This window comes from Barbus barbus (genome assembly GCF_936440315.1).
Source record: "Barbus barbus genome assembly, chromosome: 47".
Lineage (NCBI taxonomy): Eukaryota > Metazoa > Chordata > Actinopteri > Cypriniformes > Cyprinidae > Barbus > Barbus barbus.
The window spans coordinates 24007757-24033509 of record NC_136725.1 but is presented as its reverse complement, the minus strand read 5'-3'; the positions used below and the strand labels follow the sequence as shown (position 1 = coordinate 24033509).

At 34.7% G+C, this 25753-nt stretch overlaps 1 protein-coding gene across 2 annotated transcripts in view; it reads right to left on the bottom strand.

The window, feature by feature from the left end:
• Positions 1-25753, bottom strand: part of LOC306865668 (netrin receptor UNC5C-like) — a 217004-nt gene that overhangs the window by 50411 nt on the left and 140840 nt on the right. For both annotated transcript variants that reach the window (XM_079410411.1, XM_079410412.1), the window contains exons 5-7: positions 10335-10515; positions 5612-5779; positions 3054-3218 (exon numbers count right to left, since the gene is read on the bottom strand). In XM_079410411.1, the coding sequence (XP_079266537.1) occupies positions 3054-3218; positions 5612-5779; positions 10335-10515 (514 nt within the window). The remainder of the gene's footprint in view (positions 1-3053; positions 3219-5611; positions 5780-10334; positions 10516-25753) is intronic.

The window sequence follows — 25753 nt, the reverse complement described above, 5'->3', positions numbered from 1 at the left end:
CATGATATACCATCACTGTAATACAGTATTACCGCATTCACTGCGTCTACACTACAATAATTCAATAAACATATAACGCACTATAAATCTTCCCATGATGCATTGAAATGAAGTTTGTAAAACTGATGAAGAAACATTTCTGAGGTCTGAGACGCATCAGATGCATACAGACGGACCTCCGATCAATACTCCGATTAACACTCGCTCATCATTTATACGCTAAAATCAAACGGGTAATTAGATTCCTGATTATCATTAACGACGTTTGATTCAATCTGCTGCGCATCTCCACGACCCCTGGCCATTTCATTTTCATGACCTAATCAAAATGAATATGAAACTCTGCGTTTATTAAAGCAAACAGACGCCGTTTCGCCCTCAACAAACACATTTATTACTGAGGAAACGCTTTTGTTTTCTCGTTTTCAGAGCGAGAGACATAGAGAGAGAGAGAGAGAGAGAGAGAGAGAGAGAGAGAGAGAGAGAGAGAGAGAGCGAGAGACATAGAGAGAGAGAGAGAGAGAGAGAGAGAGAGCGAGAGACATAGAGAGAGAGAGAGAGAGAGAGAGAGCGAGAGACATAGAGAGAGAGAGAGAGAGAGAGAGAGAGCGAGAGACATAGAGAGAGAGAGAGAGAGAGCGAGAGACATAGACAGAGAGAGAGAGAGAGAGAGAGATGCGAGTGAAGGGAGGATTAGCAGATATAGACGGGCCACATCTCTTCAGAAGAGGGAAACATTTGGTTTCAAATCTCCTCTGGCCTTCACAACCTCTGCATGTATAATCAATGACAAACAGCAGAGAATCAAGTTACTGTTTGACTGGATGAACTAAACAGAAAAACATGGGAAACGATCCCGTCCCGACCGCAGCTGGAACGCTTTGCATTTTCCCACCGAGCTGCTGGAGCTAATGTAAAGCCTTTGCCATCATTCACTCAATCGTCAGACTCGTCTGCTGCTGTTTTTACTGCTTCACGCAGCTCTTTTCAGTGACCGCTGCATGCTGGGATCCAAAACAGACAAGAAACAACTACTATAAAAGTAGTCTGGGGTTCTTTGTCCTTCATGGATCTTGGCAGATCACTATATGCTTCTTCTGCATGGAAAACAGCAGCGTGAACATTGAGCTAAACTTCTTCTTTTGTGCTTCACAGCAGAAAGCCAGTCTACATGTTTGGAACATGAGTAAATGATGACAAAATTATTAATTTTAGGTTTTACATTTTAATACGAAAGGCCTAAAATCAAACTTGATTGAGGGGTGTCGGCTTAAAATAAATGTTGCATTAAATCAAATTTTTTAATATTAAAATTAATTAATTTTCTAACATTTTTTAAACAATTACACAAAAAAATTATAGCTTTTTATAAATAAAGATATGCTTCAATGGCATTTAATTAGACTGCTTTTATTCATCACATTCAACTATAATATAGTCATTTATAATATTTATATAAATGTACTACATTTTAACATTTTAAAATAATTAAACAAAATTAAATAAAAAAAATATAATATTTAAATTATTTTTGTATCAAATTCACATCTTATTTTTTACATTTCAATGCAAAAATAAAACAAAAAATAAGACAAGTAAATGTAATATATTTAACAATATATTAATTTATAATATTTATATAAATGCACTACATTAAAAAAAAAATTAATAAACAAAAACTTAAATAACACATATACATACATATACATATATATATATATATATATATATATATATATAAAAAATCAAATTGACTAATATAGTTTATTATATTAAAAAAATTAAAGTTAAAAGTATTGATGAGGATTGAAGATATGCTTCAATGTCATGTTTTTCTGCCAAATCAAATGACTAATTTTGTAATCTCTGCTTTAAATGAATGATTTCATAAGAATAACAGCTAGAAGAGTTTTTATTTTCTGTTTTTCCACTTATAGGAGCTTAAAACATCCTCTGAAGGAGTCGAGGCATCATAAAACAGCTTGTCAACACGTTTAATGGCTTTCACAAGAAAAACAGCTGAGAGAGTCTGTGATTTTGCTCTCTCTCTGTCTCGGACCCCTGCGCTTTTTAAAATAGAGTCCAAATCATAGTAATCATAGATGTGGAGCAATTATGAAACTTTGTGTAAGTACGATATAATCACTTGTCATTATTTTAAATATAGCTGCTGAATGCTGGACGGCGTGTGGAGTTTCATCACACAGACTATATTTACACGACCAACAAAGACACAGTGTTTCTCCAACACCGACATCTGCGTCAATCCAATCCATCAGACGACAACAGAGGATACGAGGAATACAAAACAAGAATATTTTCTCTCAAGTAAATATATGTTTCCCTGCAGCACAGAAGCAGTCATGAGTAACACAGGTATATCTGTAGCAATAGCCAACAATACATTGTATGGATCAAAATTATACATTTCTCTTTTATGACAAAAATCATTAGGATATTAAGATCATGTTCCATGAAGATATTTAGTAAATTTCCTACCGTAAATATATAAAAACTTAATTTTTGATTAGTAATATGCATTGCTAAGAACTTCATTTGAACAACTTTAAAGGAGATTTTCTCAATATTTAGATTTTTTTGCTCCCTCAGATTCCAGATTTTCAAATAGTTGTATCTCAGCCAAATATTGTCCGATCCTAACAAACCATACATCAATGGAAAGATTATTTATTCAGATGTTGATGTATAAATTTAAAAAAAATTTACCCTAATGACTGGTTTTGTGCTCCAGGGTCGCATATGCAAGACCTGTTTTTAGAGAACACAGAGAAGTTTATTTTTCTTATCTTATTATTTCTTCTAATTTTAATAACAAAAATCAGTATATTTTGTTAGGTTTGCACCGGTCTCATTTTGAGGATGTTTTGATATTTGAACTGGAAGCCGAAATAAAAGCACAGATGTTTGGCAGTGAATGATGGCTGGAGCGGGTGAAAGCATATCTGAGGAGTGATATGGGATTTGTGGATGGTGAGAAGTCCTGTATAAGGAGGAAGAGGAAGAGGAGGAGGATGAGGAAGAGCAGCACTCACTCTGCATACAGAGCCCATCCGTACAGTTCTTGGACTGCAGCACTGTTCCCTCGCAGTCCTTGCCGCCATTTTTGGGGGCCGGAGCGCTGCAGTCGCGCCGTCTCCAGTGAGTGCACTCTGTCCCACACGGCGACCACTTGCTCCACTCGGTCCACAAGCCGTCCACTGCAGCAAACACCACAACACAGCAGACATGGATGACGCTCACTGCCTTCTCCAAACATTTTAAATATCTATCTATCTATCTATCTATCTATCTATCTATCTATCTATCTATCTATCTATCTATCTATCTATCTATCTATCTATCTATCTATCTATCTATCTATATTAACATACATATAAATATATATATATTAGGGATATGGATGCTTTTTATTATTAAAATTTAATGGAACAATTAAAATGGAATCCAGAAAATAATGGAAAACAGAATTTGGTAAAGATAAAACTGTAAAACTCAATTAATTAGACAGGCTTTTTGATTAATACAATTTAACAAAACTGAATTGAAATAAAATGGATTTCATAGGACCCTATAATTATAATTTTTTTTTTTTGTGGTAATAAAAATGGATTTAAGTGAACAATAGCTTTTAAAATGACTTAAAATACATATATAATAGCAATGATGCAATAATAATTAGTTCAAATAAAGTATCAAAAGCAAGAAATCATATGGATTACGCATTACAACAAAGGCCTGCAGGGGTGTCCACTTAATCTTTAATATATGGCCATTTCTTTAGGACAGAAATGCTACAGCCGCTGTAATTATTGAATATGTGGAGATCAAACCGTGTAACTCAGAGTGAGGGTTTGAGCTTTTATTTTGAAATCTCGATGTATTCTCCTGTTTGTGTAGATTTATAAATGATTTACTTCACAAATCTGATGAAATGGTGCACGTTGCGTCCCCAGATGAACGTTATAGTAAACACAAACTCACAACAGCATGCAGAGATGGAGTTTGAGACGCTCCACATGTAAATAAGTTTCTGTGGAGCTGCTGTGAACGGAGCCGCTGTGAGACGCACGTGCTTAACTACACGCATGGACATAATTAAAGACCATATACTGTGTGAACTGCATCACATATAATTATTTAATTAAATCATAGTATTTGTGAATTCACAATTATGCTTAATTATGATTTTTAAATGGGTTTAATATATAATGCAGTCTTGGAAAATAGTCTAATAATGTGTTTTATGGATTGTCGTCCGTGAAATGAGCCACTTCCGGTATTTTGCCGGACGCGAACAAAATGAAGTCGACGATTTTTAAAAATCGACTAGTCGACTAAAATCGACGAATCGCGACAGCCCTAATATATATATATATATATAAATAAAATTATACATATATTAAATCATATAAATTAATCTAATATATACATATAATAAATCATATATATTAATATAATATCTAATTCTTAGTTGCTGTAGTATAACATAATATATCTAGTGCTGTCAAAAGTTTTTGTTTACATTATATATGTATGTGTACGGTGTATATTTATTATGTATATATAAATACACACACATACAGTATATATTGAAAATATTTACATGTTTATATATTAATATTCTTATATTTTATGATATATATAAATATATTTAATATATAAACATTACATTATTTCTTAAATATATATACATGCATGTGTTTGTATTTATATATACATAATAAATATACACAGTACACATACATATATTGTGTAAACAAAAACTTTTATTTTGGATGCGATTAATCGTTTGACAGCACTAGATATATCATAATATATTATAATATAATAAATACAATATTTGAGACAGCACTGAAAATGTGGGATTTTTATTTAAATAAAGATTTATAACCAATAAATCTTTTTTATTTTACAAATAGTAACTAAATTATTCAAACCATTATGTATAACAACCTTTAATGGAAAATAGAAAATGGAAAAATATAATATAATATTTGAGACTACATTGAAAATGTGGGATTTTTAAAGTTTAAATAAATATTTATTTATCATACTTAATCCTATTTATTTAAAGATTTAAAAATGGAAATAATAATAATAATAACAACAAATTAAAATGATAAACTACTCAAAGTATGCAGATAATAATTTGCAAAGTCACATGAAAAAATACTTTATAATAGAATTTAATATAATATAATATTATAGGTATGAGACCACTTTATTGAAATAAGGATTTATTTATCCTATTAAACCTATTCATTAAAAAACTAAATATAATCGTTAATTACTAAAATTATTATACAGATAACAACTTTAAAAAAGTTAAATGCACAAAATGCAATATAATATAAGTTTGAGAACACACTGATAATGTGTGAGATACACTGTGAGGTAATTATTTAAACACAAATGTATTTATTTATGCTATTAAATTGTATTTTTTTTGAAAATTACATTACATTGAATTTAATTTATTTTTAATGTTTTTTTATATAAATTGTTCCTCCAATTGTAAATGGCATCTATTGATTACACTATATCAGTGTCATCGGCCATTCAGCGGTTGAAAACAGCAGCGCTGTGGTACCTGGACAGAGCGGGTTGCAGGCCAGTTTCTGGATGGCCTGACCCTCACAGATGGCTCCTCCGTTCAGAGGCGCGGGATTGGTGCAGCTGCGTGTCCTCTTCTGATAGCCCCGCCCACAGCGGCTGCTGCACACTGACCACTCCGTCCACGTCGACCAGCCTCCATTCACTGCAGCGGGAAACACAGACCGGTGAACTATCAGCACTCATTCATTCATTACGTCTGTGTCTGTGACGGAGAGCCGAGGGAAACAGACACTATCTCTGAGACTCATGTACAGCAGCAATGATGCCTCTCTCAATCAATCAGTGACAAGAGGTGACTGTAGCTGTGATAGCGAACGGCTCTCCGTTTATCACAACAAGCAGAACCTGAAACAACACTTAGAGCAATAATTCACCCCAAAATAAACGTCCCGTCAGGCTTGACTTTGTTTCTTCAGTGGAACACGACAGGAGATGATTAGCAGGATATAATGAGAGCAGACAGTGACTGAAGCCGTGCGAACAAATCAAAACACAAGTGACATTTGAAAGATGTAATACGCTTGAGTGCATTTTATGTGATTTTTCTAAATCATTTTAAAAGAAACAGCAACTTTTTAATATAATTTAACCCTTTGCCTTCCAAGAAAGTCATACAAGTTTGGAACAACATGATGTGCAAACTTGTTTCCGCCACAGAAAAAATAAAATAATATAATATAATATATAATAAAATAAAGTAATTGCACATGTATTCTCACAATTCAAACTTTTTTTAGTTGGGGCAGTCGTGGCCTAATGGTTCTCATAATTCAGACTTCTCGCAATCGAGAGTTTATATCCCACACTTCACTTTTCTCACACAATTATGAGTTTATATCTCACATTTCTTTTTGTCCTCACAATCGTGTTTTTATTTTTTTTGGATTAACTATTACTTTAAGAGGCTTTTGCTCCCTGTTCTTCTGTTGTGGTGGTGATGATGGAGTCTGGCTTCTCTGACACGTGTGTGTGATGGAGCTGCTCTGGAGGATGGATTGTGGTTCATTTCTCCTGCGGATGAGCTGAGATCAAAGCTCTCGTCCTCCCAGACTGCGTTCAGGCCTGAATGAGCAGGCGAGGGATTGTGGCCTTTTGTCTCCAGAAATCCATCACAGTAAGACAGAGGTGTGCAGTGATAATGGGCAGAAAGAGCTCAGAGTAAAGCAGTGTGTTAATCCGGTGAGTGAGAGTGGTTTAGTGTGTCAGCAGTGAGCCCGATGACATCATCAGCGTCTCCATGCCTACATTATCCGAGAGAAGCTCGAGTCGATTCACCAGAGCACTGAAACACTGCCCCTCACCTACACATCCCTCTTCCACACGATACAAACAGTCCATCCATCTGTCCGTCTATCCATCTATCCATCCATCCAAACAACCATTTATCTACCAATCCATCCATCTACCATCTACCTATCTATGTATCCATCAATCCGTCCATCCATCCGTCTATCCATCCATTAATCCATCCATCTACCCATCAATCCGTCCATCCATCCAACCATTTATCCATCAATCCATCCATCTACCATCTACCCATCTATGTATCCATCAATCCGTCCATCCATCCGTCTATCCATCCATCCATCCATCCATCTACCCATCAATCCGTCCATCCATCCAACCATTTATCCATCAATCCATCCATCTACCATCTACCTATCTATGTATCCATCAATCCGTCCATCCATCCGTCCATCTATCTATCTACCCATCAATCCGTCCATCCATCCAACCATTTATCCATCAATCCATCCATCTACCATCTACCCATCTATGTATCCATCAATCCGTCCATCCATCCGTCTATCCATCCATCCATCCATCCATCTACCCATCAATCCGTCCATCCATCCAACCATTTATCCATCAATCCATCCATCTACCATCTACCCATCTATGTATCCATCAATCCGTCCATCCATCCGTCCATCTATCTATCTACCCATCAATCCGTCCATCCATCCAACCATTTATCCATCAATCCATCCATCTACCATCTACCTATCTATGTATCCATCAATCCGTCCATCTATCCGTCTATCCATCCATCCATCCATCCATCTACCCATCAATCCGTCCATCCATCCAACCATTTATCCATCAATCCATCCATCTACCATCTACCTATCTATGTATCCATCAATCCGTCCATCAATCCGTCCATCCATCCGTCTATCCATCCATCCATCCATCCATCCATCTACCCATCAATCCGTCCATCCATCCAACCATTTATCCATCAATCCATCCATCTACCATCTACCCATCTATGTATCCATCAATCCGTCCATCCATCCGTCCATCCATCCATCCATCCATCCATCCATCTATCTATCTACCCATCAATCCGTCCATCCATCCAACCATTTATCCATCAATCCATCCATCTACCATCTACCTATCTATGTATCCATCAATCCGTCCATCTATCCGTCTATCCATCCATCCATCCATCCATCTACCCATCAATCCGTCCATCCATCCAACCATTTATCCATCAATCCATCCATCTACCATCTACCTATCTATGTATCCATCAATCCGTCCATCCATCCATCCATCCATCCATCCATCTACCATCTACCTATCTATGTATCCATCAATCCGTCCATCCATCCATCCATCCATCCATCCAACAAAACATTTATCCACCAATCCATTCATCTATATACCCATCAATGTATCCATCAATCCATCCATCTGTCCATCCATTTATCCATCAATCCATCTATCTACCCATCAATCCGTCCATCCATCCAACCATTTATCCATCAATCCATCCATCTGTCCAACCATTTATCCACCAATCCATCCATCTACCCATCAATCCGTCCATCATCCATCCATCCAACCATTTATCTTTCAATCATCCATCTGTCCGTCCATTTATCCATCAATCCATCTATCTGTCCATCCATTTATCCACCAATCCATCCATCTACCCATCTATGTATCCATCAATCCGTCCGTCCATCCATCCATCTCTTCATCCATCCATCCAACCATTTATCCTTCAATCCATCCATCTGTCCGTCCATTTATCCATCAATCCATCCATCTATCTATCTATCCATCCATCCAACCAACCTTTTAAAGAAGAATTAAATCACATCAACATTTAAAGTTTGCTTTCAAAAACTGTGCTTTTCTAGTGAAAAATGATTTATATGAATTTCTTTGAATTCTACTTCCTTACGTTCAAATTCAAAATGCAATTCTGCATCAGTTTGCCACCTCGATTCCCATTAGGATCTGAACTGGAATTGAAGTAATTCCTCAATTCAGTTCTGACTGGTGCACAATATGAGCATGAGTAACTGATGAAGTGTTTTCAGTTTTATCTGAACTGTTCATTTAAAGCGGCGTCCAGTCACACCCGAGCGGCCCGTCCTATTACCCTCTAAACCAATGACAGAGCTCAACCTTACAGCGCGAACCGCTTATAATTACATCAGCTTCACGACGAGCACGAGAAGTCAATTTATTACAGCACGGGAGAGGGAAACATCTGTTTGCCAGATCTGGGATTGTATCTGCAGGGAAAACAGTAAGCGATCGCAGCAGGTGGGCTGTTTTCACTTGTTGAAGAGCTCCTAAAAGACTCGTCTGCACTTTACCGCAGGTGCCGAGGTGCGACTTCACAAACCGTCAGCATCGTGAAAGCCTTGCGTTTGGGGGGCTGGGGGGGTATACCAAGTTATTCTTTCAACATTCAAAGCGGCAGCGGGTTAAAACGCTTCCAACCTGTCAGCGTGTCTTTCTGTTCTTAAGAGGAACATTTTCCAGCTCCAGGGATTTCCACGGCAAGATCCGACCAAAAGTAACTTCAGAGGAGACTGACTGCGGCACGCTGAAGGAACGTAAGTTACCAGAACAGCTGGTCAAAGTTTTGCATCAGTTTCAAACGTAGACTTTGCCTTTGTGCTATCAAAGCTAAAGAAAGTTGATCAGGATTTCAAGGTGAAACACTGAAATCACTACAAACTACTCCAAAATTCTAGCAAATAATGAAATACAAACAAACAAATAAAAATAAATAAGCAAACAAACACCTAGCAACCACCTAAAACACCCAATAAATAAATAAAAATAAATAAAAGAATAATAAAAATAAAAACAAAACAATAAATAAATAAAATACAAATAAATAAATAAATGACCTGAAATAACTCAAAACACCCTTTAAAAAAACAAAAGTAAATAAATATAAATGAAAAAATACAAATAATAAATAAACAACCACTTGAATGAGTCAATTAGCAATGAACTATAAACCACTCCCAAAACCTTAGCAAATAGAAAAAATACAATTAAACAAACAAATAAATAAAAATAAAACAATCATGCACTACAAACCAGTCAAAAAAAAAAGATAAATATAAAATAAAATATAAAAAAATGATAAATATTAATAAATAAAATAAAATAAATAAATAATACAATTAAAATCACGAAATAAAAAAACTTGCAACCACAGGGTAATGCACTACAAACCACTCCAAAACTCCAGCTTTGTGTCAGTGAGTTAAAGTCAAACAAGACCCACATTTTCTTTATAAAACACTGAAGTCTACTTTTTCCAATCAAGAGTGAACATACTGACTGTCTGAGATCAAACTGAACTGAAAATCAAGTGCTAAACACATTAAATAAGCTCATGAAACGCGTTGATTCATGAATTGACTAAGACTGACCGTAGACGATGACGGTGGCCGTCGTGCTGCGGCGTTTGGCCACGATGTTCTTGGCGACGCAGGTGTAGTTGGCGGTGTCGGACAGACGGGCCTGTTTGATGATCAGGTTGTGGTCGATGGTGATGTAGAAGTTCCTGTCGTCGGCCGGGTCGATGATCTCCTCGTTCTTCAGCCACTCCACCTGCAAACACAGACAGATGTTCATCCCATCTCCATCCATAAATCACACTTTTACATAGGGCTGCACGATCAATCACAAAGAAATCATGATTAGGATAGTCACGCGCATCTTGTCAGTGAAGCACGGTTCTGTGATCAGTAGTAAATCTCCATCCGAAGGCCACACTGTAAAGCATCAAAAGTTGAGAAACCTTAAAAGTTTAAGGCAACCAGCTTCAGGAGATTGAGTTCTCTCAACTTTTTGTTGTATAAACTGAATACAACAAATTGAGAAAATTCCTGAAGCTGATTGCCTTAAACTTTTAAGGTTTCTCAACTTTGGATTTTTTACAGAGCAGAGAAACTCCAAATACTCCCCACAGAAGAAATCCAGGAAATCCCTATCGCGGTCGCTGAATAAACAGAAGATTTAACTGCTTTCATTGATTCAGCGTGACTAATAAACACACGACTACAACAATATATGATTTATCTTATGAGTTCTTATTATAATCATTTTTATAATAAAAGTATATAATAATGCAATGCCTGTCACTGCTTAGAATGCGTCCCTTATTCTGTGTAAGAAGCCACATCATCTCAAAGAAGGATTTATTTCAAACACTCATGGATAACGACTGACGTTATGAAGTGAGTTTGGAGTAAAAAACATTATTAAACGTGGCATTTTCACCTGCTTTCAGATGGAGCAGCATTTACTACACTGTTTTACTGAGACAGCTGTCATTGTCGCAAATATTTTTTTCGATTTAATAATCGCACGATGATATCGTCTGCGAGTTTTTGGTGTAGTTTGTCAGTGAGCTACGGCTCTGTGTAGTAAATGCTGCTCCACCTGAAAGCAGGTGATGGAGATTTCCTACTGATCACAGAACCGGCTTTACTGACGAGATGCGCATGACAATCACATTCGATTAATCATGCAGCCCTACATTTAACGGCAGCTTTCCGCTTATTACGTGTCAATAAAGTCAGAAGTGTTGATGTGTGTGCTCAATATCCATCATGTTATTCCCTGAACCATCATGCAGACGCGATGGGAAGTAAAAACCGTACTTCAGTAAGTGCTTTAAAGATCTTTGACCTTTATTACGAGCTTCCTGTTACCAAATGGCCTCTGTATTGAACGTGAGGTCACATGTGCAGAGAAAGTGACTGTTTTAGAGCTGCTTGACTGTAAATCACGCAGATCTTCCTTCAGCTTGTCAGCAGATGATGTGACGCTCTGCTCTCAGGAGAGCCATCGCACAGACCTGAGATCAGCAGAGGAACAAATCACGAGGGACTCTCTTCATACCAGACACCTAGCAACCACCCAAAACACCCTAGCAACCACACAGAAACGCACTACACAGAACTCCAAAAACTAGCAAGCAAGCAAATAAATAAATGAACGAATGAATTAATGATTGAATTAATTAATAAAATGTTTGTTAATTAATTAATTAATTTTATTTTAGTTATTTGTTGTTGTTTTTGTTCCTTTTTCCTTCTTGTGTAATGAAATATTTTTTTGTACAAAACAAAATAATATGTACCTCGTAAACCATGTACATGCTTTGCAAAAAAATGAGAAAAAAATAATAAATAAATAAAAATACAGATAAATAAATATTCATAAATATTCATAAATAAATAACAAATAAATAAATACTTTAATAAAAAATGTAAATAAAATACAAGATTTACAAATTGTTATAATAAATAAATAAATAGAAACCACCTAAAACACCCTAGAAAACACGTCAATAGACTACAAGCCACTCCAACATCCTTAGCAAATAATAGGGCTGTGATGGTTGCCGTGACAACCGGGTCTATTGCCACCAGCGGTAGTGCACATGACGTCAGACACTCTATAACAAGCATAATACAAAGTTTTGTATACAAGTGTAATAATAGTATCAGTTGCAAATTGTTTTATTTAGACTATAAGTCTGATAATTCACACCATACATGGCGTTTCCTTCAGATTGGCAGGTTAGAGCGCAGGAAAATACAGTTTATTCTGCATTCAGCAAATTTATTTAGTGTTGAGCGATGAAACCAAATACTACATTGCTGATCTGGAACCATCTCCATTCATGTCACCCATCCACGTTCATACAAGTGTCTTCAAGTTCACGTGATCTAACATTTGTTTTCTGGGATTCACTTTTACAAGCGCATAAAGCAGCAAACAACAGAACATGAACAGAACATATATACATATATATATACATATAGGTGCACACAGTTAGACATTGCTACCTTGACAATGCAGCCTGTTCATTATCATAATAAAATACAGTCAGTCAAACATATGGAAAAAACACACTGCTCAGTTTATGTAGTGAAATCTGTGCCGTTAAGCGTTATCACCGTACCACCGTGATTTTATGCTAAACATTTTGTTTTACGTGGCTATTGGAACGCGAGTGAAGTACAGGCTAATAAATAATATTTGGCATTCAAATACATTGCGAATACGGAAACATTTGATTTAGTGTCGAATGAGAGACTCAATGTTGTTTCAGTTTCGGTTTAGCTGAAATGAATTCGTTTTGGCTTGTTGTTTATAAAGCTGCTTATATTTTTAATTCTTGTAAGGATTTGTTGTGGAGTGAGGCAAACTAAAATAGCCTAGCTGTGTTTACAGTGTTTATTATAATGTTTGTAAACATTTCGCGTCGGCATTAGGCCTATTTCAGAATTAAATTATAAAATGCGACTTATACGCAAATTATGTTTTTTTCTCTCTAAAATATGCAATTCTTTTTTATATATATGTGTAGCATATTTGAACCATGCAGCAACCCTTTTAAAATATTTTGATAAATTACTAAAAAAATAAATTGATGATCAGTCAAAATTCTTATGGTCGGTTAACGGTTAATTGGTTAAAATGAGCATCCATTTATGTATAAATATAATTAATATCACAACACCACGTCACCGTCACAGCCCTAGCAAATAAAACAAAATACAAATAAACAAATAATAAGTACATAAAATAAACACTTAGCAACCACATAGCAAACCACTACAAAATTGTAGCAAATAAAAAACATTTGAATCTAAACAAATAATAAATAAATGAAATAAATGAACAAAAAAATGTATGTATAAAGATATAAAATAAATAAAAGATACAAATAAATAAATGAATAAATCACAAAAATGAATAAATATATACAATAAACAAACAAACAAGCAAACACTGTAATGCACTAGAAACTACATCCAAAAGCCTGAGAAACATCTCCAGCATTGTGTCAGTGATTTCAGCAAAGACCAACAACACCACGTTTCTTTATTAACCACAGAAGTCTGCGTTTTCCAATCAAGTGTGAAAATCCTGACTGTCTGAGGTCAAACTGAACAGAAAATCAGATGCAAACACCTTAAATAAGCTCATCTAGAGACAATAAGAGCGACTCTGTACTTGTGGTTTAACGCATATAAAGACTTAACTAGCAGAAAATAAAACGTAAAGATCTGAATTTATTTTGGTGCTGATTTTGTGTCGAAATCTGAGATGTTTGCAGAAAGTCTTACTGGAGCTGAAATCCTCATCAAATGAGCAGATATACATAATAAACAACAGAGACACACTGACGGGCGAAGGAGAATTAAGATGCAGAATTATGAATTATTTCTCATAATTTGATTTATGCTGCTCTAAAAATAACTTGATGGCTTCCTGCTCTCATTAAAGGCCTCGTCTGCTGATAAAAACCAAGTATTGCATATGATGTGCAATTTTCCTTTTTATCGTCTTCCATTACGGTTTATTAATATTTAATGAGCGGGCGTTGTGTGTGTGCGGCTGAGGGTCGAGCGGTCAGACCGGCATACGCTCAGATATCTACACTAATAATCGTCTGATATCAGCGGAGCGATCCGAAGCGAAGCGACAAACGCAGAAGCACCGCGAGACACACTGTGAATGCGATTCAATCGAGTCGATGTGTATTTATCATCAATCCTGTGATGTAATCAGAGAAATGCTGCCATTGAGAGGCGCGGAAGACAAAAAAAATCAATGCGGATTACCCACAAATCCACTGGGCTCTCGGCCTGCCAAGGTGATTATATGTGGCCCTCAAATTACTAAAGCAAACAGGCAAATAAAAGCTCTGTGTGTGTGTGTTTATGGCTGGAGACGATGTTCATTCAGATCGGCCCCTGAGGGACACGAGTGTGTGTTCAGTCCAGAGAGATGCACATCCACTTATTACTGTATTAAACTAATGAACACCTGTAAATATCACACTGAAATCAAGAGAAAACTACTTCAAATTGTTTTGTATGAGGATAAAAAAAAAAGTTTATTTGGCTTATGACATTTATTCATGGCAATTAAAAACATTTTCCCATAGATTTGTATTACTGTAATAAAAAAAAGAACATTCTATAATAATAATAATAATAATAATATTAAAAATAATGCCTTATTTAAATCTGAAATAATAATAATACATTTATTGTTAATATGGGAAAATAATGATTTATTTTAATGGCAAATAATAATAAAAAATAATACCAGCTTCTCCATATCGATGAAAAAAGTTATTGTATGATGATGATAATAATAATAATAATAAATTAATTGTTAATTTGGGAAAAATAATGCATTATTTTAATGGCAAATAATAATAAAAAAATAACATAAGCTTCATGTCAATTAAAAACAAATTATTTAATAATAACAACAATAATAATAATAATAATAATAATAGTAATAATAATAAACCTATTATTAATGTGAGAAGAATAATGAATTATTCAAATAGCTAATAATAATAATAATAATAATAATAAACACATTTATTGGTAATATGGAAAGATTAATTACTTAAATTGCAAATAATAATAATAATAATAACACATTTTAAAGAAGTGATTATTATAACTAAATTTGATAAGCCTTTAGTTCATGCTGATTTAAGTACACTAAGCTCATTGACAGGTGTGTTGAGCCTCACTCGAGCTGCAGTGCATCAGGAGACGAGTGACGGGACGTTACCAGGAATCAGAACGAAGCAGACACACATCAGCAGAGGTGGGGGCAAGCCACACATGTTCAAGTCTCAAGTCATGTCAGTGGCTCATCTCAAGCAGGTCAAGTCGAGTCCTGATATAGATCAAGTCCAGTCATTTCACAGCATCAAACAGGAACAAATATTTTTTTTCCACATGACCTTATTCATGTTTCCTCAGAAATTAAATTTTTTAATTATACATTTTAAATAATAATGTTTTAAATATAACATTTTGAAAATAGTCAAAATACTACTTTTTTATACCGATAAGTCTGTAATTGAGAAAATATGGATAAAAATACAAGATAAAAATATGTATCTCATATTTATGTTATATAGAGTTTGGCCATCCTAGGAGACACAGATCATATTTAACAGATGTTTGAACATGATTTTGCACTAAATATCTCCAGCGAAGCCTGGGATTCAGTCTGGGAGCACGCTAAAGAATTTCAGTGTGTAACAAAACATGCTGTTCAATTTAAAATAATATGCTGACTACAAATCAACCCTTATATCAGAAATAAAATGGACCCAAAATTTGCATCAGATATTTGGACTGTTTCTTTCACTTTGCATGATTGCCCACATTGTTCTCGAGAACTATAATAGTCATCATGGCTCAAAACAAGAAAACTGCTGTTAATGTTATGTATCTTCCGCTGTAATTTATAGATTTCTTTGATTTTATCTTCATAAGAGCTAAATTGACAGCTGTGCATTTAAGGTCTGCCTAAGCTTTTTGTTTGGTTTTGTTTTCTGTTTGTTCTGTTGGGGAAAATAATTATTTAAAAAAATGGAATATATAAATATGAAATGAAATGATAGACCTACTCTATGACATTAATGCCGCCAGTAAGTGGTGGCAAATCACTGCTTTATCACAGAAGCGTTCATTGAACTGATTCATTCAAAACAGTTGCAAGAATGGGCCACTGAACATTTGGTTTTGTTTACCAAATTATATCGCAATGATTTATAATAATAATTAGAGTTGTTATAAAGTCATGAAGGTCAAGTCAAGTCTCAAGTCACTGGATCTCAAGTCCAAATCAAGTCATTTTCTTTATTTAGTCAAGCAAGTCACAAGTCCTTAGATTTATTTTTTTACTTTTTTAAACCTCTAAAAACTAATACTTTTAATTTTTGAAATATTACCTTGGAAACTAACTGAAAAATAAAGTATTAAAGTATAAAGTATTTTTTATTTTATATCAAGTGATTAATTTTTTTTTTTTTTTAAATAATATTAGTAACCTGGTCTATACTATTTCCATTTTATTACAATAAATAAATATTTAAGTAACAATTTAAGTTTTAGTAATTTTGCTGTGTTTTTGTCTTCTTTTTAGTTTTTTAATATGTCTGCCTGTCTATACTATACTATACTACTTTATTATATTATATTATATATTTCTTAAATCTGTCTATATACGGTAGGGTTTTTCTGTGCTATTTTAGTACTTTTAATAACTAATATCAGTAATTTTACAAATGAGTTGCAACTCATTTTTTTATACTTTTATTTCAAGTAACTTCTTTATAATGACATTATTTTTAACAAATTTTTACGATTTTAATTCCTTGCTTTTATTGTTGTGATTATTTGTATGATTATTTTAATTCCTTTTATGTAAAGCATTTTGAATTACCATTGTGTATGATATGTGCTACTGGTTTTTTCTGGTTTTAGTTAGCGGTAATAACACTGAGTGAGAGAGTCTGTGTGTGTGTCTGTGTGTTTCTGTGTGTGTGTGTGTGTGTGTGTGTTTCTGTGCTGAAGTGTTCTGATGAGCTAAACATAGAGCTGAATAAGCCAATCCACACGCAGATCAACACACCAAACACTCGTGAAAACTGGGAAACCTGTCTCTCTCTCTCTCTCCCCCCCCCCCCCACACTCAGACCTGATTGTCAGCGAGACGTTCAGAGAAATAATTGGCACTTTTATTAATGAAGGGAAATTACCACGTCAGTCGTCAAAAGTGCTTTTCTCCATCTCTCCCTTGGAAAAGGTACATAGAAATGAGAGAAAATAAATTTAAAAAACTATTTAGGTGAATGTAAATGGCATGCAAGGCAAAAGTAAATGTGAGTCATGCAAAAATGAGAGTGGTTGCTATGAGGTTGCTAGGGTGTTCTGAAGGAGGTGTGAGCTAATGTGTCAAACACTTGGGTGAGAATTTTGAATGTTCTTAAAGAAGTCTCTTCTGCTCACTAAGGCTGCATTTATTTGATCAAATAATAAAGTAAAAATATGTGAATATCTGTTCAACTGTAATTTATTCCTGTGATCAAATCATTACTCCAGTCTTCAGTGTCACATGATCCTTCAAAAATCATAATTATATACTGATTTGCTGCTCAAGAAACATTTCTGATTATCAATGTTGCTAATATTTTTGTGCCATTAAGATACTATAATTTATAGTAGTTTTTAGTAGTATTTTAGATTCAATTTATTTAGATTTTATTTTGAGATTTTCTGTTTGAATTTCTGTTGAATTTATTACATTTTTAGTAATTTTGTATTTTTAGTCGTTTTTAAAATAATTTTATTTAATTTTAAGTTTATTTCACTTTTAGTATATCAAAACTAAAATAATATACAAAATGGTAATGTCTTTTACTTCAAATAATTTTACATTATTATGTTTTTTTCTCTCCAAATTTATTTTACAATAATAATCCTGGTTAAAAACACCTGCTTCATATTTTTGCAGAAACTGTGATACATTTGATTTTTTCAGGATTCATAGATGAATAGAAAGTTCTAAAGATCAGCACTGATTTGAAATAGAAATCTTTTGTCACATTATAAATGTATTCACTCTCACTTTTGATCAATTTAATGCTGAATAAATATGCTTAAGGTTTGAGCAGATCGTTATATAAATACTAGACGATTGACGAGTTCATTTAAAGCTGCACTTGTGCTCCGGTCGAGGACAAACACGGCGTCTGAAGCAACACCAGCCGCTGACTCTTGATTAGCAGCGACTCCTGCGCTCATATTCATGACAGAAATTAATACAAGTGGTCATTATACAAATAGGCAGAAGCATTAGGAGCCAATTATTGTTTGTGGCTCCATCAAGAGAAGCTGACATCAATTTAATTTGGAGCAGCTGTGTGTGTGTGTGTGTGTGTGTGTGAGACGGTTAGATGTCTCTGTGTGATTGAGGATGAAGGAAAGAGCTGCATTAATATTTAATGGAGCACAGTAATTGCTTTAAATGACGGCTGCGTTTAAATAATCTTCAGTCTGATCAGAACAGGACGACTTTGGCAGGCGAAGCACCGGCTCTCGATTCTCCTCACACAAACCGGTCAGCTGTTGAAAACTAGTCCGATGAACTAGTTTGCAAACCAGCAGCACTGAGAAGAAGGATGAAAGAAGCCCAAACAAAGAGAAGAAATAAAAGCTTGTTCACAATGCTCAGATTCAGAGGCTCGAATGCAAATGTAAGCCAATCTCTGTGAATTATTCACATGCCAAAGACATTATTACGCTAATTGGGAAGCATTTTGCAAAAAAACAACCTCGTTTGAGTTGTGAGGGCTCAGATCCATTCCTCAGCTAAACAATAATACAAGAAAAACAACAGAAATCAGCAGCGCTGTTATTATTTCATGTGTGCGCCGACAGGACGCTGAAGGCCAAACGACTGTCTCTGCGCACATATACATACATACACACACACACACACACACACACACACACACACAGGCACGCACATATACACACACACACACACACACAGGCACACACATACACACACACAAACAAACACACACACAGGCACACGCACACACAGGCACACACACACACAGGCACGCACATATACACACACACACACACACACACAGGCACGCACATATACATACACACACACACACTTGCACGCATGCAATGCTAAATTATTACTAATCAAAATAAATTCAGCAAGGATGCCTTCATTTGCTCAAAAGTGAGTAATGTTACAAAAGAGTTATGTTTCCAATAAATGCCTTTCTATTCATCTGTGAATCCTGAAAAATAAAATGTATCACAGTTTCAACAAAAATATTGAGCAGCACAACTGTGTTCAACATTGATAATAATCAGAAATGTTTGTTGAGCAGTAAATCAGTATATTATTATGATTTCTGAAGATCATGTGACACTGAAGACTGCAGTAATGATGCTGAAAATAACCAGAAATAAATTACAGTTCAACAGATATTCACATAGAAAAGTTTTACATTGTAATAATATTTCAAAATTTTTACTGTATTTTTGATCAAATAAACCCAGTCTTGCTGAGCAGAAGAGACAAACATCAAACTGTCTTACTGATATTATTAGCCTACACTACTGTTCTAAAGTTTGGGTCAGTGAGACTGTCAGTGATTGGCCATTACATCAGTTATTAGGCATTTTTCTGTGCAAACACAGAGAAGGAGAAAACGCCGTGAAAGTGTGAGACGAGACGACTCTGAGACACTTCAGCAGCAGTTTCTGCAGCATCAGCACACAAACATCATTACCTCAACATCTCAAGACCCCGTCAGACTGAGGCACAAACACTGCATATGCACAGAGAAACATGGAGATGTGTGCCAAATCAATACCATTACATATTTAGTTTTTTCAACTGCTTACACACAGAATCTTTCCATGTCACACAGTTTCTGAAAGCTGTCACTCAAACAGCAGAAGCACACACCAAAACCAGACACTAATTCTCAGTCTTTGATTCAGTTTTCAATTTCATTAAACACACTTTGCAAAACACAAATCTCCATGTAACACAAAAATCGAACAGGAATTAATATTATGGCAAAGGTGTTTGCAAATGTTAGCGATGTGTTTGTGACATTTTGAATGCAGTGCTTCGTTTTTCAAGAGATAAGTGAGGCATTTTGCTTTTTGTGCATGCAATTCTCAGATTTGTGTATAAAGTAAATAAATAAATAAAAAAAAGAGGCAAAGTTTTGAAAATGCGTGTAACTGTAATAGCTGAGAATCTGGCAGAAAGCAGAAGAGTGTTTTTAAACAAGCTTTAAACCTGACCTGAACTCATTGGCCTCTCTGATTTCAGAATCATGACATTTAAACACACAAAACAGGGTAAACACATCCACATCTGAAGACATTTATAATCGCAAAAGCATGGAAAAGTTGCAGCGACGCGTCTTCACAGGGTTTGCGTCGTGGCTTCATTAATACTGCATACTGTTTATAATGAACGCACTCACTTAGAAAAATTAACTCCCTCGATAACGAACCCCAAAACTGCAGCTAATGAGAAATCATAGCAGCACATCTTACAGATATTCAGAGAGAAGCATCTCTAACATCTCAATCACTTCTCCAACACAGAAACATCTCAAACTCTGCTGGCCAAGATATCTAAGTCTTCACGTTTTTCACGAGATTCACGTTTATGAATGTCATGACAGATGAGGTTAAAGATGCTTGAATTAAACCCAGTTCAGAGCTGCTTCTGAGCAGTAACGCCTTCCTCTGGTTTCTCTTTATCTGATCAATGGGTTTGTTTATGCTGAAGGTCAAAGGTCACACACCTCATGCGTCTCTGTATTCTGCATCGTCTCTCTGGAGATGCAGACATGGAATAAAACGACTGCCAACGTCTTCAGCTCACCCACACGCTACATTCTTAAGAACACGACAAAAACTTACAGCACAACAAATGAGAAACTCCTGCTCATATTCACACATCATGATATTCTCAAAATATTCTTCTCAGATTCTTCAGATAGTTTTGGTCAAAAGAAAACTTCACTGACTCGCGCTCATGTTGATCCAAATCCCTAGGAGTTTCTTTCTTAAATATATATAAAATCTTATCCAAATTGGGCCCAATTAGCCATTTTCTCTCCCCGGTGTCATGTGACTCGTTAGTGTCACAAGGTCTCAGGTGTGAATGGGGAGCGGGTGTGTTAAATTTGGTGTTATCGCTCTCACTCTCTCATACATGTCACTGGAAGTTCAACATGGCACCTCATGGCAAAGAACTCTTTGAGGATCTGAAAAAAATAATTGTTGCTCTACATAAAGATGGCGTAGGCTATAAGAAGATTGCCAAGACCCTGAAACTAAGCTGCAGCAAGGTGGCCAAGACCATACAGCGGTTTAACAGGACAGGTTCCACTCAGAACAGGCCTCACCATGGTCGACCAAAGAAGTTGAGTGCACATGCTCAGTGTCATATCCAGAGGTTGTGTTTGGGAAATAGATGTATGAGTGCTGCCAGCATTGCTGCAGAGGTTTAAGGGGTGGGGGGTCAGCCTGTCAGTGCTCAGACCATACGCCACACACTGCATCAAATTGGTCTGCGTGGCTGTAGTCCCAAAGGAAGCCTCTTCTAAAGATGCACAAGAAAGCCCGCAAACAGTTTGCTGAAGCAGACTAAGGACATGGATTACTGGAACCATGTCCTGTGGTCTGATGAGACCAAGATAAACTTATTTGGTTCAGATGGTGTCAAGCGTGTGTGGCGGCAACCAGGTGAGGAGTACAAAGACAAGTGTGTCTTGGCTACAGTCAAGCATAGTGATGGGAGTGTCATGGTCTGGGACTGTATGAGTGCTGCTGGCACTGGGGAGCTACAGTTCATTGAGGGAACCATAAATGCCAAAATGTACTGTGACATACTGAAGCAGAGACTGGGCCGCAGGGCAGTATTCCAACATGATAACGACCCCAAACACACCTCCAAGATGACTACTGCCTTGCTAAAGAAGCTGAGGGTAAAGGTGATGGACTGGCCAAGCATGTCTCCAGACCTTAACCCTATTGAGCATCTGTGGGGTCTCTAACATCCACCAGCTCCGTGATGTCATCATGGAGGAGTGGAAGAGGACTCCAGTGGCAATCTGTGAAGCTCTGGTGAACTCCATGCCCAAGAGGGTTAAGGCAGTGCTGGAAAATAATGGTGGCCACACAACATATTGACACTTTGGGCCCAATTTGGACATTTTCACTTAGGGGTGTACTCACTTTTGTAGCCAGAGGTTTAGACATTACTGGCTGTGTGTTGAGTTATTTTGAGGGGACAGCACATTTACACTGTTATACAAGCTGTACACACTACTTTACATTGTAGCAAAGTGTCATTTCTTCAGTGTTGTCACGTGAAAAGATTTAATCATCAAAAAGTAACAATATGATAAATAAAATAATCAAATATAGCTAAATTAATAATACATTTAAAAAAATATTTATGCTGGTCCATTATACACATACAGTATGTACATAATTTAATGTAAAATAAAAATAAATTAATCCATTTAATGGATACAATAATCTTGCATATATTATGATAATATTTAAATTTTTTAAATAATATATAAATAATTTTAATAAAAATAATATTGAAAATAATAATCAAAGATTAAAAAAAAAAAAAAAAAATATATATATATATATATATATATATATATATATATATATATATATATATATATATATATATATATGTTTATTATAAATATAAATATATATATATAAATACACATAAGTTTACATTGTATGTGTGTATATAAAGAGCAAATAGATATTTTTGTATTTTTAAAATGTATTATTTTTTAGATTAATTTTGTTAAAGCGATTTATATATTATTTTAGATTATCATTTATGTATGTGTCTATAATAAACATAAATAGGCATTTTGTATTTGTAAAATTTTATATTCAATATAATTTATTCATTAAATTGATTTACATACATTATATTAAGTAACTTGCATATTATTGCTATTTTGTTGGTATTGACTGCTTGAATGTATTAAATATAGAAACATATATTAAAAATCTATATAAACACACACATAAAGCAGCGTGAACACTCTGCTAAACATCTCCTTTCCTGCTCCACAGAATCCAGTCACTGTAAGGATCTGGAGCAGAACTCAGTGAGAAACTGACAGCAGTATTTTCCTTTTTGGCTCTAATAAAGACACCAGAAGTGCAGCACAATAGCTGCTGACCCCGGCGGGCCGGCTTTCATATCCACTGCAGAGAGCTTCAGATCGTCTGGCATCTCCCTGAGTGAGGACCCCGGCTCCCCGAGCCACTGCCTGAATGAAAGCGCGGCTGCCATGACGACAGTATGAGCGTCACCTCTGAACCCATCTTTATCTGACGAGAGCTTCGAGACGAGAAGAGAAAGAAACACCAAGCTCTTTCACCGCACCGACTGAAGTCCATTTATGAGCTCAGTGAGGAGCCTCAATAATGACGTCCTTATGCTGAATATTCCATAAATATTCCATATACTGTCAATGTTGGGCATATTATTATAGTATTAAACAACTGCTCTTATGCTGAACTTAATATTAAATAAATATATTGCGAATATTACATACATGTTATATTAACACATTAGTATATATATAATAAATATTTAAATTACTAGCATTGGGCGCTGTATTACATAAATATGAAATATGTTCTGAATATTGAATGTAATTTATTATTATATTACTAAACATTCCATAAATACATACATAATATATTACAAAATATTATATACTTATAATGACATCCTCACAGCAGATCTTGCTCTTACACTAAACTAGAATGGCCAATAAATAAATAAAAACATTATATAATATATTGTGAATATTGCATGCATTTTATTTTATATATATATATATGAAATACTGTGACTATTAAATACTATTATATTATTCAATATTTAACATTACATAAATAGATATTATAAATATATGGAAAATATTAGATATATTTATATTATATTAGTATATATTATATAAGTTTATACAATAAATATGATATTAATAATTAGAGCTGGCTAATATATTACATAAAAATTAAATACTGTGAATATTAAATACAATTACATCATTCAATATAATATCCATAATAAATATAAAACATGATATAAATAAATATTATATTATTAAATATTCATAATACAGTGATGATCCATTATCTAATGAAAATATTACATAATTATATGAATGTTTCTTATATATACACATTATTATACACACATATTACATTATAAATGCATTATATATATATATATATATATATATATATATATATATATATATATATATATATATATATATATATATACACACACACACACGTACATTTAGTCATTTAGCAGATGCTTTTATCCAAAGCGACTTACAAATGAGGACAATAGAAGCAATCAAACTCAATAAAAGAGCAATGATACACAAGTGCTATAACAAGCCTCAGCTATTAACACACTACACTAGCAAGGTTTTTTGTATTATATAATATATAAAAAGAAAACAGATAGAATAGAAAAAGAATTGAGCAAGCTAGTGTTAGAGGCCTTTTTGTTCATTTAATAATAAATAAAAAGATTTTTTTTTTTTTAAGAAATCAAGCAGTTACTAAATGAATAGAGTGCAAGTCTAAAAGGAGCACTTTTTTTTCCTAAGGATAGAATTAGAATAGAGGGTGATAGAGTTAGAGGGTCAAATAAAGATGGAAGAGATGTGTTTTTAGCCGATTCTTGAAGATGCTGGGATTGAGTTGGGCAGGTCATTCCACCAGGAGGGAACATTTAATGTAAAAGTCTGTGAAAGTGTGTATCTATATATGTATTATGTATATTATTTTGTTATATTATATGTATATAATGGGTTTTTTTATATTTTTTTTATGTGTTACATGTTAAAAAATATCATTCTTAAATGATCTTTACTTCAATACATTTTTGGGAGAAGCAGTGTTTTAAACATGCTGTAATGATTTTTACTATATTTGCTATTTTTACTATATTTCACTTTATGTATTAAAGTCCCCCTGTAGTGAAAATCAAGTTTTTTTTAATGTTGTTTATTTGTCTATGTGGTGCTTTTAGACAAACCATGTGCCAATCCATTAATCAACACCATTGCTGAGTATTTTCTCCTTAAAACTGTAGTTTCCCAAAGGCTGACCCAGAAACGCAGTTTGAAACAGCCTTCGGTTCGCTATGTCACAAAACTCAATAACCAGTCATGTCAAGGGATAGATTCCTATCACTAGCATGCAAAATATACCAATACCAGCACAAAACCCATGAAGCCGGGTTTTTTAAATGTGGCTTTAGAACCGCTAACATGAATTATAACTTGCGGCAACAGTGTGAAAGTAACCCAGAGTCAGTCCCAGCTCTCCTGCATCGGCGTCTGCACTTCACACACATAGAAAACACACAC